This window comes from Metopolophium dirhodum, chromosome 1 (assembly GCF_019925205.1).
Source record: "Metopolophium dirhodum isolate CAU chromosome 1, ASM1992520v1, whole genome shotgun sequence".
In the NCBI taxonomy this organism is placed as follows: Eukaryota; Metazoa; Arthropoda; class Insecta; order Hemiptera; family Aphididae; genus Metopolophium; species Metopolophium dirhodum.
Window position 1 is genome coordinate 85981188 of NC_083560.1, and position 12114 is coordinate 85993301.

The 12114-nt window shown below is 34.1% G+C and overlaps 1 protein-coding gene across 1 annotated transcript; it reads right to left on the bottom strand.

Annotated features, from left to right (window-relative positions):
- Window positions 1-9638: 9638 nt before the first annotated feature.
- Window positions 9639-10405, bottom strand: LOC132942935 (tigger transposable element-derived protein 4-like). Its single transcript, XM_061011654.1, has 2 exons — window positions 9931-10405; window positions 9639-9886 (listed from the first exon to the last, which is right to left on the bottom strand). Exons 1-2 carry the CDS (start codon window positions 10403-10405, stop codon window positions 9639-9641), a joined length of 723 nt encoding a protein of 240 aa, XP_060867637.1.
- Between the last annotated feature and the right edge of the window lie 1709 nt (window positions 10406-12114).

Below are 12114 nucleotides of genomic sequence, written 5' to 3' on the forward strand. Positions count from 1 at the left end.
GCCCAACTCCAGGGCGGTGAGCCCGCAGAAGCGGACCAAGCGCACGGTGTCCGCGAAGGACTTTAGGCATGACGAGGATTGCTGGCGGCTTCTTCGTGACGCTGGTAGGTCTCGCGGGCGTCGTAGGGGCCGGCGTGGCGTGCGAGGTTGGGGGGCCGCGGCTTTTCTCGTTCTACGTCTCCTGTGACGTTGGCCTTGGTGGCAACGGCGTCCGTTTCCATGGCTGTGTCGTCTTCGGTTTCTGTGGGGGCGTGGGGCTGGACTGAGTCAGCAGGATTCCGGGCAGGTCTGCGCCTGGAAGCCGCCCTCGCCGTGATTGTCTTATCGCTGTCCCACCAGCTCGGTGTTACGCTGTGTCCTACGTAAACGCAACGAACGCAAAATTCGCGTCGTGACGCGATCATCGCGGTGACTGAAATAATAAAATCTATAAAAATAGATGGAAATGTCCAACGTACAGTGAAAATACAGATAGCGCGACTGAACGAATTCATTCGCGTCGGTCGCCGTGTTTAATAATCAAATTGGTTTGTTTTTAATCGCGCGTGATATTTCGAACATAGTGTCCTGCACATTATATTGTAATTTATTTTAAATATTCAACGGAATACAATATGGAACTTCTTATATCCGAAGTTCAAAAAAAAAGTGCTCTGTGGAACAAGTTTGATAAGAAGTATAGGGACAGAATTATCACTGACAAAGAGTGGAATATAGTCGCAAAAAGAACAAATATGGATAGTAAGTATATTAATTTTATAAAATAGTAGGTATATACGCAGAAACATTATTTAATAATCTTATTAACACAGAATAAAATATAATAATGGAATCGGTACTAAGAATACTAACATACTAATAATGTAGAATAAGAATTATAATATTTATAATAATAATAATGATAATAGTACTTGTTGTATAAGCTAATATTGTGATAGATAATATTGCACCCACATATTGTAACGTACACACTAAATTTTATTTTCCATAAAAATTTGACAAAATTGTTTCTTATGTTAATTGCTGTACGCGGATTATTATCTCTACCTCCATGATTCAGTGCTATCATCTGATTCTGAACCATATGTAAATTAGTATCATTAGATACTGGTACATTTTGTATTAATATGTTTTTTTCTAAATCAATTATAGTGTTATACAAATGGCCTTTACAATATGGTCTGCATTTTTTTCTGTAGTTTCAATTGCCTTTAATAGAATACGAAATTTCGAAGACATAATACCAAATGCACATTCTATAGTCATTCTAGCTCTGGAAAGCCTATAATTATAATATGCTTTTTCATTTTCTTGAGAAACAGTTTTCTTGGAAACGGGCGCATCAAATAATTTCTCAATGGAAAAGCTTCATCGGGAATAAAAACAAAAGGAGTTGAAATATTTGATTTAGGCAATTTCGTTTCATTTGGAAGTTTCAAAGAATCATTTTCAATACGTGTATAAAAATTCGAGTTACTCATAACGGTACCATCACTATCTTTGCCATACGCACCAAACATCTATCATTAAAAATCTGTAATTTGCGTCAGCTATTGCCATCAAATCAATTGAAAAATACTGCTTATAATTAAAGTACATACTTCCAGAGTTTTTAGGATATCGCATTCTAATATATTTACCGTCTATACTACCCACGCAGTTAGGAAAGTCCCACTTTTCATAAAATTCTATCGCAGTCTTTTTAAATAGATTAGTATTTGGAGTAGGCATATGTTCACTTTTTAGCACTATCCAAATAGCTTTACATATCTCAATAAGAATTGTTGATACAGCGCTTTTCGATATTCTGAATGAAAATGCAAGTTGTCTGAACGCCAGTCCTGTTGCTAGGTACCTATAAATAGGGTGATTAAATATAATATAATATAATTATAATATTTTAAACTACAAAATAATTTCCAAATATTCGTATTTTGACAAATTTTGTCAATATTTTAACTTCAAACGCTTATAAACGCGTATTACCATTTCTTACGTTATTATAAATGTGTTTGTAGAAAATGACGCTAAAAAAAATGGTAGAACCTTAGAGATACGTTTTTAAGGGAAGTAAAAAAAGTAAAAAAAAGCCGATCTGGAGGAGATGCACAAGAATCTGCTGAAATAGATACAGGGAAATGGATATATCATAAATCTATAGATTTATATATTATAAATCTATGTTGTTCTTAAAAGATACAACGACGCCTAGAGACACAGAAGGAAATGTTTCCGAAGAAGACCAGTCAGAAGTCAAAGAAAATAATGACAGTATTGAACATATCCAAAGTCCCGTAAGTCCTTTTTTTAAGACAGATTCTTATGCCAGTGTTCTAAGTGTTTCGTCAGTATTGTCATCTAATATTTCAAATGAATCAGATGTTTCAGCTTTAGCTACACAAGAAGTTTCTTCAAAAAAAAGGAGAAAAAAGCAGGAAAACATAAGTTTTGAAGATGAATTGCTAAAACTTGAAACACAAAAACTATCCGCATTATTACAATCAAATAAAAACCAAACTATACCTACGATGAAGATATGCTGTTTTTAAAATCCCTTCACCCATATTTTCATAACTTAACTAACCTACAAAAACTTAAGATCAGAAACCAAATGCAATCAATATTTATCAACGAATTATCCACACAACCGTTGTATATTCCTTCAAATTCTAATCAAGCCGCCCATGCGTCAATTGATCTAAATTGCTTGTACCAATATTAAGTTAATTTTCTTACTAAAAAAATTTTCAAAAAAAGTTGTTTATTTTTATTAATTGTTTATTATAATATAATACCAAGTTGGTAATTTTTTCCTATGGTTTTTTGTGTGGAACCAATTATTATTTTTAATAAATACAAAGTTATGACGTTCTGAGGTTTATAATGTATATTTATGTATAACTTACCTTATTGTAACCAGTAGTCGTTGTTCGATTGATATCGGTTCTTGGAAATTAGTTGTTTGAAAATCAAATTCAGGTGTTATAGCTTCTAGTATATAATCAAATGTTTTTGTTGACATTCTAGCGTATGATCGAAATGATACCTCATTTTCTCTTAATTGAGGATATAGATGATAATATTCTCCAAATACCAATCGATCATTGTATATTACATTTGAAGCTGTTCTTTTGTTTTTTTTTATATTTTTTATACAATACATACGAATTTCGCGTTCGTCGCGTTTACGTAGGACACAGCGTTAGGATCGTGTCCGTGGAAGCGTTTTTCGATCCCGAAGCTCTCCAACCAAAGCCGGCCGAGATATCCGCGAAAAACCTAACCTGGGTTGGGGTCGCTGGATCTGATGGCTAGTGACCGTGGCGGGACTGGGGCGTTGAGTACGCCTGCGCACGCGGAGCTTGGCTATTGGCCGCTGGGCGTGGTGAAGCTACGCCTGCGCACTTGAGCTGGTCTTAATATGGAAAATTGATTCACGTCTGCGTATGGAATGTAGCCACGTGTGAATGTTGAGGAGCTCTCACGGCAACGTACGTCCTTTCTGAACGGCTAACACGTCTCGACTGATGGCAGACACGTCTAACGAGGTGGAGGATGCAGTTCAAATCTTCACCGAATCCATTCAATCAGCTGCTTGGAATTCTACTACCATCCAAAATTATCCTGTAAACTCCCTTGCAACTCCCACTCACGTTAGAGAACTACTTACTCAAAAACGACGCGTTCGAGCTAGATGGCAACGCACTAGACTTCCCTCTGACAAAATCTTGCTCAATAATCTCGCCTCATCTTTGAAACGAATGTTAAGTAAAATAAGAAATGAATCCTTCAATAACTGGACCTCATCACTTACCACAGAACGTGGGTCACTCTGGAGGGCAACCCGTAGCTGCCTGAAACAGAAAACCACCCAAGCTCCACTAAAAAATAGTAACGGCAACTAGTGCAAAACAGATAAAGAACAAGCAGATGCAGAAGGCATCAACAGAAGGTTCACACCTCTCGAAAGTCTTCCAACCTCACAATGATATTAACAACACTCTTCTAGACACAAATATTGAAAACTCCCTCTTCTCCCCTCTACCTCTCTATCTTGCCACCAAACCGTTCTCACCAAACGAGGTTCAATACTACAATACTATATTAAATCTTTTCCTCTTAAAAGATCACCAGGGTTAGATCTAATCACCGCAGAGGTAGCTCGACAACTCCCTAAAAAAGCAATTATTCACCTAACCCATATTCTTAATTCTATATTAAGACTATATTACATGCCCCTCCAATGGAAGGTCTCAGTAATTATCTTATTTCCGAAACCTGGCAACCCCCCTGACGTTCCATCATCATATCGCCCAATAAGCCTCCTTCCTTTCTTTTCAAAACTTTGTGAAAAATTAATCATCAAACGCATATCACAGTTTGTTAACGATAAAAACATAATTCCTCATACCCAATTTGGTTTTCGTAACAAGCACTCCACCATACACCAGATACATCGCTTAACCGACGCCATTGCTTACTCCTTAGAAAACAAACTTTACTGCTCAGCAGTTCTCTCCGACGTTGCTCAAGCATTTGACAAAGTCTGTCACACCGGACTTCTGTATAAACTTAAACAATTTCTCCCTCCTCCCTACTTCTTATTCTATAAATCATATTTGGAAAATCGCCACTTTGTGACTAAAATAGGCTCAGAGTTCTCTAACCTAGCACCCATCTTAGCTGGAGTACCGCAAGGTGCCATTTCGTCTCCAATTCTTTATAACATATACGCCGCGGACCAACCAATTTCTCCTAATACATCAGTAGCCGAATTTGCCGATGACAAAATCATCTTCACTTTTAATAAAAACCCTCTTATCGCCAGCCAACACCTACATAATCATCTTAATGACGTGGAAGTATGGTATTCTAACTGGAAAGTAAAAATAAACAATGAAAAGTCTTCACATATAACCTTTACCCTCAGACAAGGCGTAGTCCCACCCGTCTCTCTGGCGAACAAAATAATACCATCAGCTACCAAAGTTAAATACCTAGGCCTACTCTTAGACAAACGTTTAGCTTGGTCCGAGCATATTAAACAAAAACGCCTCTTACTTAACTCCAGACGAAAATGTCTTTATCCACTGCTAGGCAAACAATCCAAGCTAAACCTTAAGAATAAACTTTTGCTTTATAAAACCCTTCTGAAACCCATTTGGGCTTATGGTATCCAATTATGGGGAACGGCAAAAAAATCGAAAATTTATAAAATGCAAACGTTCCAATCAATAACAATTCGTATAATTACCAACGCTCCCTTTTATGTTACCAACCATACTTTACACTCCGATCTTGGACGACCAACTGTAGCCGATGTGGCCACATCCTCCTACAAGCGGTACAGCTATCGGCTTACAAACCATTCCAACCAACCTATTCTCGCCCTCAACTCCGTAAACATTCCAGGTTATCCTCCGAGAAGATTAAAGAGGCGCTGGTGTCGTGATTTAAGTTAAGACTTACTTCAATAATTAAACAATAATAAGAAAAAGAAAAAGAAAAAAAAAATCACTTACTTAAGTATGTAAAATGTATATAATGTAAAATAACCTTAAATCACGTCGAGTGTTACTGCTGGGTAGCTACTCACCTCCCGCATTCAAAAGCCATGTAAATAAATTCAGCACAAATGCTCATTGTAAATATTATATTACAGATTGTATATAATCTAATAAATGTTAAAAAAATAAAATAAATAAATTAACGTGAAAAAAAGAATAAAGAAATTGATTTATCAAGTAGGTAGTGATGAAAAACAATCAGATGATGAACTACCAACACTTCCAAAATTCAAAAGTAAGATATGCTTTGCTAATGCATTTGTTTTTCTTAAGATGCCATTATATAATTTTATAATACAATAAGTATTTTTGATTTTTAGAAAATGATTCCAAAGAAACAGAATCCCCGTATAGATGTCTCACACAATAATACAGAAGAATGTAGTCTAAATGATGGTATAAACATAATGGCATCTAATGAAAATCAAAACATTTTTGGTATGTTATTTTTTTTTTAATTGTATTATGTATGATTTAAATCTGATACATGTTAGGCAATCAATTGTTTAGTTTTTAAATAAGGTTCTTCGATCGTTCTTTAATCATTTTTTGTTGTTCTTTGCAGTTATCAGTGAAGAAGAAAACCAAAATATGGATCTCAGTAATGGTTTTAAGTCTTTACTATCTACTAATCAAAATTGTGTCTCTTCAGGTATAAATAATAATATTTTTTAATTACTTTATTAGTTATAAATGTCTCTGCAATTGTTTAATTTGTAATTTCACTTAATATCTCATTAGTTATTTTAATTGTTGAAGACAGTTCATATTTGCTTTAAATAAAGCAATATATTAACTAAAATTAAATAATTAACTATATTGGTACTAGATATTGGTGTTGGTAATGGCTTAGAGTTTTAGACAATTTGACATCTATTATTGGTAACAAAAACTAAAACTACAATCCTCCAGGTACAGTTATATTTGAACATTTTTGAAAATAAAACTTATTTTTTATGGTAAATATTTTAAATTTGTATTAGGTACTTAAATATTGGCAAGGTGTAATGCAAAGTGTGGATCTAGTTCCAAAGAATATTAATATTTGTTATTTAAAATACTAATTAATGACAGCTGTAATTTGATTTTATTTTATTCAGTGGTTAAAGTGAGGGGGTCCTCTTTAATTGTATTCTCTGAAATCCGAAGTCCGGGGGGGGGGGGGGGATGTTAAACAAGATATTTATTAACGCAATATTCAATATAAATTAGTTTTTATTTGTCTTTTAAATTATATTTTAAATTATTCTTAATTTAGAAGACACAGTAAATAATCAAGCAGACATCATGCAAGAAATTAATCTTAATGATATTGACTTTGGGAGTTTAGCTTCTATAGCTCAAAACAAACAGAAAACTCACATTTCTTCAGGTAGTTCAAAGAATTAGAAAAATTGTTAGTACAAACACAGATAATCAGACAGCTTGGTAACATTAAATGCCCGGAGTAAAGAACATAGGGAATATTTACATACAATAATGATGATGCTAAACGATATGCAAGAAAAAATAAAATCATCTGCTGACCAATCATCTGCGACTTCGTCACCTAATCATGAATTTGAACAAATGTATGAAACACTACCTGTATCAGATGAAGAATCGTTAAATAATTTACAACAAGCATTAACCAACAATACTATTTTATATAACAAAACTGTAAGTATTTGTTTTCAATTATTAATTATAATTATTAATTATAATTTTTGTTCAGTTTTGTTATTAATACATAAGTAAAAATGTTGTCATTAATTGGAGGAGGAGATATAAAGGAATCAGTGAGGCGTATATTACAAAAATTAATATCAAATGAATATGCCAAAACGTACAGCTACACTGGTCCCAAAAATTCAAAAAATGCTTTCAATAAAACTATTTTGTCGTCACTACTTATAAGTATGTCCTATGTAATACCTATTTAATTTATTTGTATTAAGTATTAAATTTAATATTTGAACAGGACCAAATAACATTAGACGATTTATATTGAAAGACCCTATTTAAATTGAAAGCCTATACCTATTATATCTATTGGATTATAATTATTTTAAAGAATACATAGTTTACCCAAATATATACATTGTTTTTATGAGCAACTACTGCTTATATTGTGCTAGCTTCGAAGAAATAGGAATAATTAATTGATTTTCTCAATTAATAGTTATAGGTATACTGCCGTGCTATGCAGATTAACAGTACACCCATCTAACCCAAATGTTGGAAATTGACTGAATAGGTTTAGACACAAAACTGATCCGTGTACCAAGTATAATTAACACACAATCATGTAATTTTTTATTCAACTTAATAAAGATCGTACTATCCATAATGATAATATTATATTAAATTATACCTAAGAAATTGTTTAATATTTTAATGAAATTAATAATTAGCTGATAAATTTGAATTACTTTTAATTGCATCTAAATAATATTTCTATTTTTTATTAGTAAAACTTTAGTCAGCCCAGTAGGCAACTAGTTATTTTTGTTATATTTATTTGTTATATATTTAAATTAAAGAATTAAAAAAAAAATTAAATTAACAAACTTATACACAATAATACTTATTTACTTTGTAATGTATCTTAGATAAATGTAGAAGCCAGGGAAATTGCATAATAAAATATTGTAGCAACCATGTAATAATGTTAATGTCGGGTTGCGATGAACAATATCACCCCGAATATCACTAAACATTTAACGAATAAGTAGTGAGCTAATAAGGTCCCTTAAATATGATTTAAGAGATAATTTTCCGTTATAAAGAGTTTTCCGTCTTAGAGAGGGTAAAAAAAAATGTTTCAAGTATGTATGTATGTGTACGTATGTGTTAAAAAATTATATTTTAAGTAAATACCTCGTAAAACCTAAATTTATACAATTATACATATTATATGACTTAATATTTAAATTTGTTTTGTGTATAATACTAAAAAAATAAAAGTAATATTTGTACCTTGTTTATAATTAAGAAAAATATTTTTTAATATTTGATTGCTTTTTGCGTTTAAGAGCAGCACGTTGTAAGGATTTGGGCTTTTTAGTTCCCAAAAAACTACCCAAAGGGGAACACTTTCCTCGTGATCTGTGAGCCGCACCGCGTGAGACCCGAGGGCCAAGTCGGTGGAACCAAAGGCTTTGATACACGCATGGGGTATTGAAACTCCAAGATTTATTTTGGGGAAAGGGTGGATTAATAAAGATATAATATGTTATAATTTTAAGGTAATCACGTGGGTATATTTTACATAAGTTGAATAATAAATAATTTAATAATAACATTTTCATAATTTCATTACAAAATACAGTATAAGGTGGCACATGGCAAATATAATAAGTATAAGAATTTTCAGCACATTTTGTCCGGCCCACTGGAGGCGGCACACCATATTATTCATGGTGTGTCCTCACGGGGTTACCGGGAAAATGTGTGTGTGGAGGCTCGTTACAGCCGGGATGTTTCATACTAAGGGGAATGGGGATGAAAAAAAAAGGACCCGCGTCTTGCTACGCCTCTAAATTGTGCTTTGAAAGGGGGGACCAAGGGGAAAATATAATTACGATACATGGACGTGACTGCTGCTGACTATATTGACGTGGGTGACGGATACTTCGCCCGAACATCGGGCCTGTAGTCGTGTCTCAGCCCATCATGTTGTTGTAGAACAGCACGTAGATATTCATGTACAGGTGTCGTTGAACCGATTCAGTGCCGTGGAGCGAAAAACTGGCCACGAGGTGATGTATTGCCAAAAAAAAATAATATATCGGAGGCCGATCGGGAGTTGTCGTGGTGGGGTGGATCAGTGTCGTGTTGATGCGGGATTTGTTCCATTATTGGTGTATCGAGACAGTATTGCCTGCGGCCGTGCCGGCGGACGTGACAAAAGCGCTGGAGGCGTCGGGTGGCGGACAACCGCGGCACGTCTTCGACGAACACTGCATGATGAAGGGGAGAATGGGGAACAATTATTGCATAACACTGTGGTCATTAGTGCATTAGCGCGTGATATCTACGTTTTATTACTAATGGTTATAATAATAAAGGTGCGTTGACTTGTCAACAACGTTAGCAATAGGTGTGTTCGGGGAATAATAGTATAATAAATAAGGCTAAAAATTCCGTGACGTTACAACGTTCAGCACATTCTCGGGCTTTTGTTGTAAGTTCTAATAGATTTGAATTTGAAATGGTGGCTGATAACTTTTGTAATTCTTCTAAGTATGATATTGCAGTTTTAAAATCTTTTATTTTTGGCTCATCGTTGGTTTCACTATCATCATTATCATCGTTTTCTACTTCTTTTTCTTCTTCTTCTAAAAAAATCGCCGAACGTAAGTTTGGTGCGTCTCTAATTTACTGTCAAATGTAATAAAATCTTCTACATTAACATTGGCTATAATGCATTCCTCATTAATATCTTTCAAAGCATTTTCTGGTAAATCTATACCATTAGTATTTGTTCCTTCATTTGAAAGAAACCCGGCTTTACGAAAACATTTTTGCACACATTCAGCTTTTACATTATCGCAAGCCAACGCTATACAGTTGACTGCATCCAAAACACTTACTGATTTAGCGAACTGATGAGCTGAAGAACAATTATCCATCTTGCGTAATAACAATTGTAACAAAAACTTACGATAGTAAGACTTGAACGTGTAAATCACTCCTTGATCCATTGGGGTGATCGATGTGGTATTTGGGGGTAGCATAAGTATTTTCGTATTAGATAACTCGATCTTTGGGTGACATGCAGCATTATCTAAGAATATTAGGACGTTTCTATTCTGAGATCGCATATCTGCGTTAAAATAACGCAACCACTGCTCCATTATCTCTGTTGTCATCCAGGCTTTCTTTTATTAAATTTCCATATGACAGGTAATGAAGAAATGTCCATGTTCTTAAAACACCGTGGTTTTTTAGACTTGCCAATTGCCAATGACTTTCTAATTTCTCCAGCCATACTACCACACATGAGTACTGTTAAGCGAGCCTCACCACTAACTTGTTTCCAAACAATGTCATGCCTTTTTTTAAATTTTTCTAGCCAACCGTTTGAAGCCTTGAAATCTTTGACATTCATTTTTCAGTCAATTTCATAGCTTCTGTTTGTATAATTGGACCGGGAATTGGCAAATTGTTTGACCGAACGCTGACAAACCACTCTTACAACTTTTGGTCAATTTGTTCAAATGAGGGAGTTTTACTCTTTTACTCTTTCCCGAGTTTTTGCTATTTACCCATTCATCCATAATATTTTCTTTATTTTTTTATCGTAAACTTGAGTTTTTCCACATTTAAATCTAGTAATAAGTTCCTTCGTACTTAGTTTTTGTGTCTCCTTCAACTCGATAAGTTTAACTTTATCGGACAAAGTCAAAGCTGTACGTGGCATATTAGCGAGTAAAAACTAAAATCAGTACGAAAACAAACGAAATCACAACGATAAAACAGACGGTGAGCATTGCACGTTTACTAAACGTTATGAACAATTCGACAGAAAAAAGACGATTGGGCAGTTCATATTAACACATTCGTGGACAGCTACTGCTATAGCAGTAATTTCAAAAGTTGATGTACATATATCACTACTGTTATAGCAGTAGAATATAAACCATTCAAATTAACACAGTACTGGTATAGCAGTAATAATTTCAATAGTCTCATATGAAAGAGCATGTTTTACTGTCCCACTGCAATACTTCAGAGCATTGGGCACTGTATTATATATGTGTTATTTTTAGCTTTATTTATCGTTTTTTTTTTTTGGTATTTCCATGAACCCTATATTCGATATCATTATTATTATTTATAATTTAGCTATATCATTATTGTTTTATAATGATACAACACAATATATAAATGTCTACACCATATATTTGAACCATAACCGATAGAAATGCATTGTTGTCCGTGTAAGTATTCAGTTCGATTATAAACATCGTACGTAATAGGTGTCTGAATATGTCACGTAATAATATCGATAAAGTGCGCAAATATTTAGATGAGTCGTTTGATTCGTCTGATTTTTCTGATCAAGATGATTCAGATGTTGACCCAGATTTTTCGTTACCAAGTACGAGACAAGATTCGTCACCAAGAGCAGGGCCGTCTCATACTTTTACAAATACTGAAAGTGACACAGGTAATGAATCGTTTGAGGTAAGTTCAAGTGATAATGATGATTATAATAATGCTAATAACAATGATGATGATGATCAATGGTACGAGAATTGGGAAGATATACCAGACTTCCAATTTGACAATAGTATGTCAGGAATCAAACTAAATATACCTGATTCCGCAAAAGATAATCCTTTACAGATATTCGAAATGTTATGGACACGTGAAATAACTGATATGGTGGTATCCTCGACAAATAATTATGGTGTAAAATTAACATCACAAATTCGTCCACATAAAAAACACTGTCGTGCAGCTGAGTTTAAAAAAGTTGATGCGGAGGAAATATATAAATTTTTGGCCATTTGTTTGCTCTCTGGATCCGTGAAATTTTCTGTAATCAGAGATATGTTCT

Bases quoted from the DNA above. Each gene is read 5' to 3' on its own strand.
- LOC132942935 (XM_061011654.1), bottom strand. From the start codon at position 10,405: ATGGAGCAGTGGTTGCGTTATTTTAACGCAGATATGCGATCTCAGAAT. The intron at 9,887-9,930 runs GTAAATTAGAGA...CGATTTTTTTAG, and splicing joins AGATTTTATTACATTTGACA to AAGAAGAAGAAAAAGAAGTA.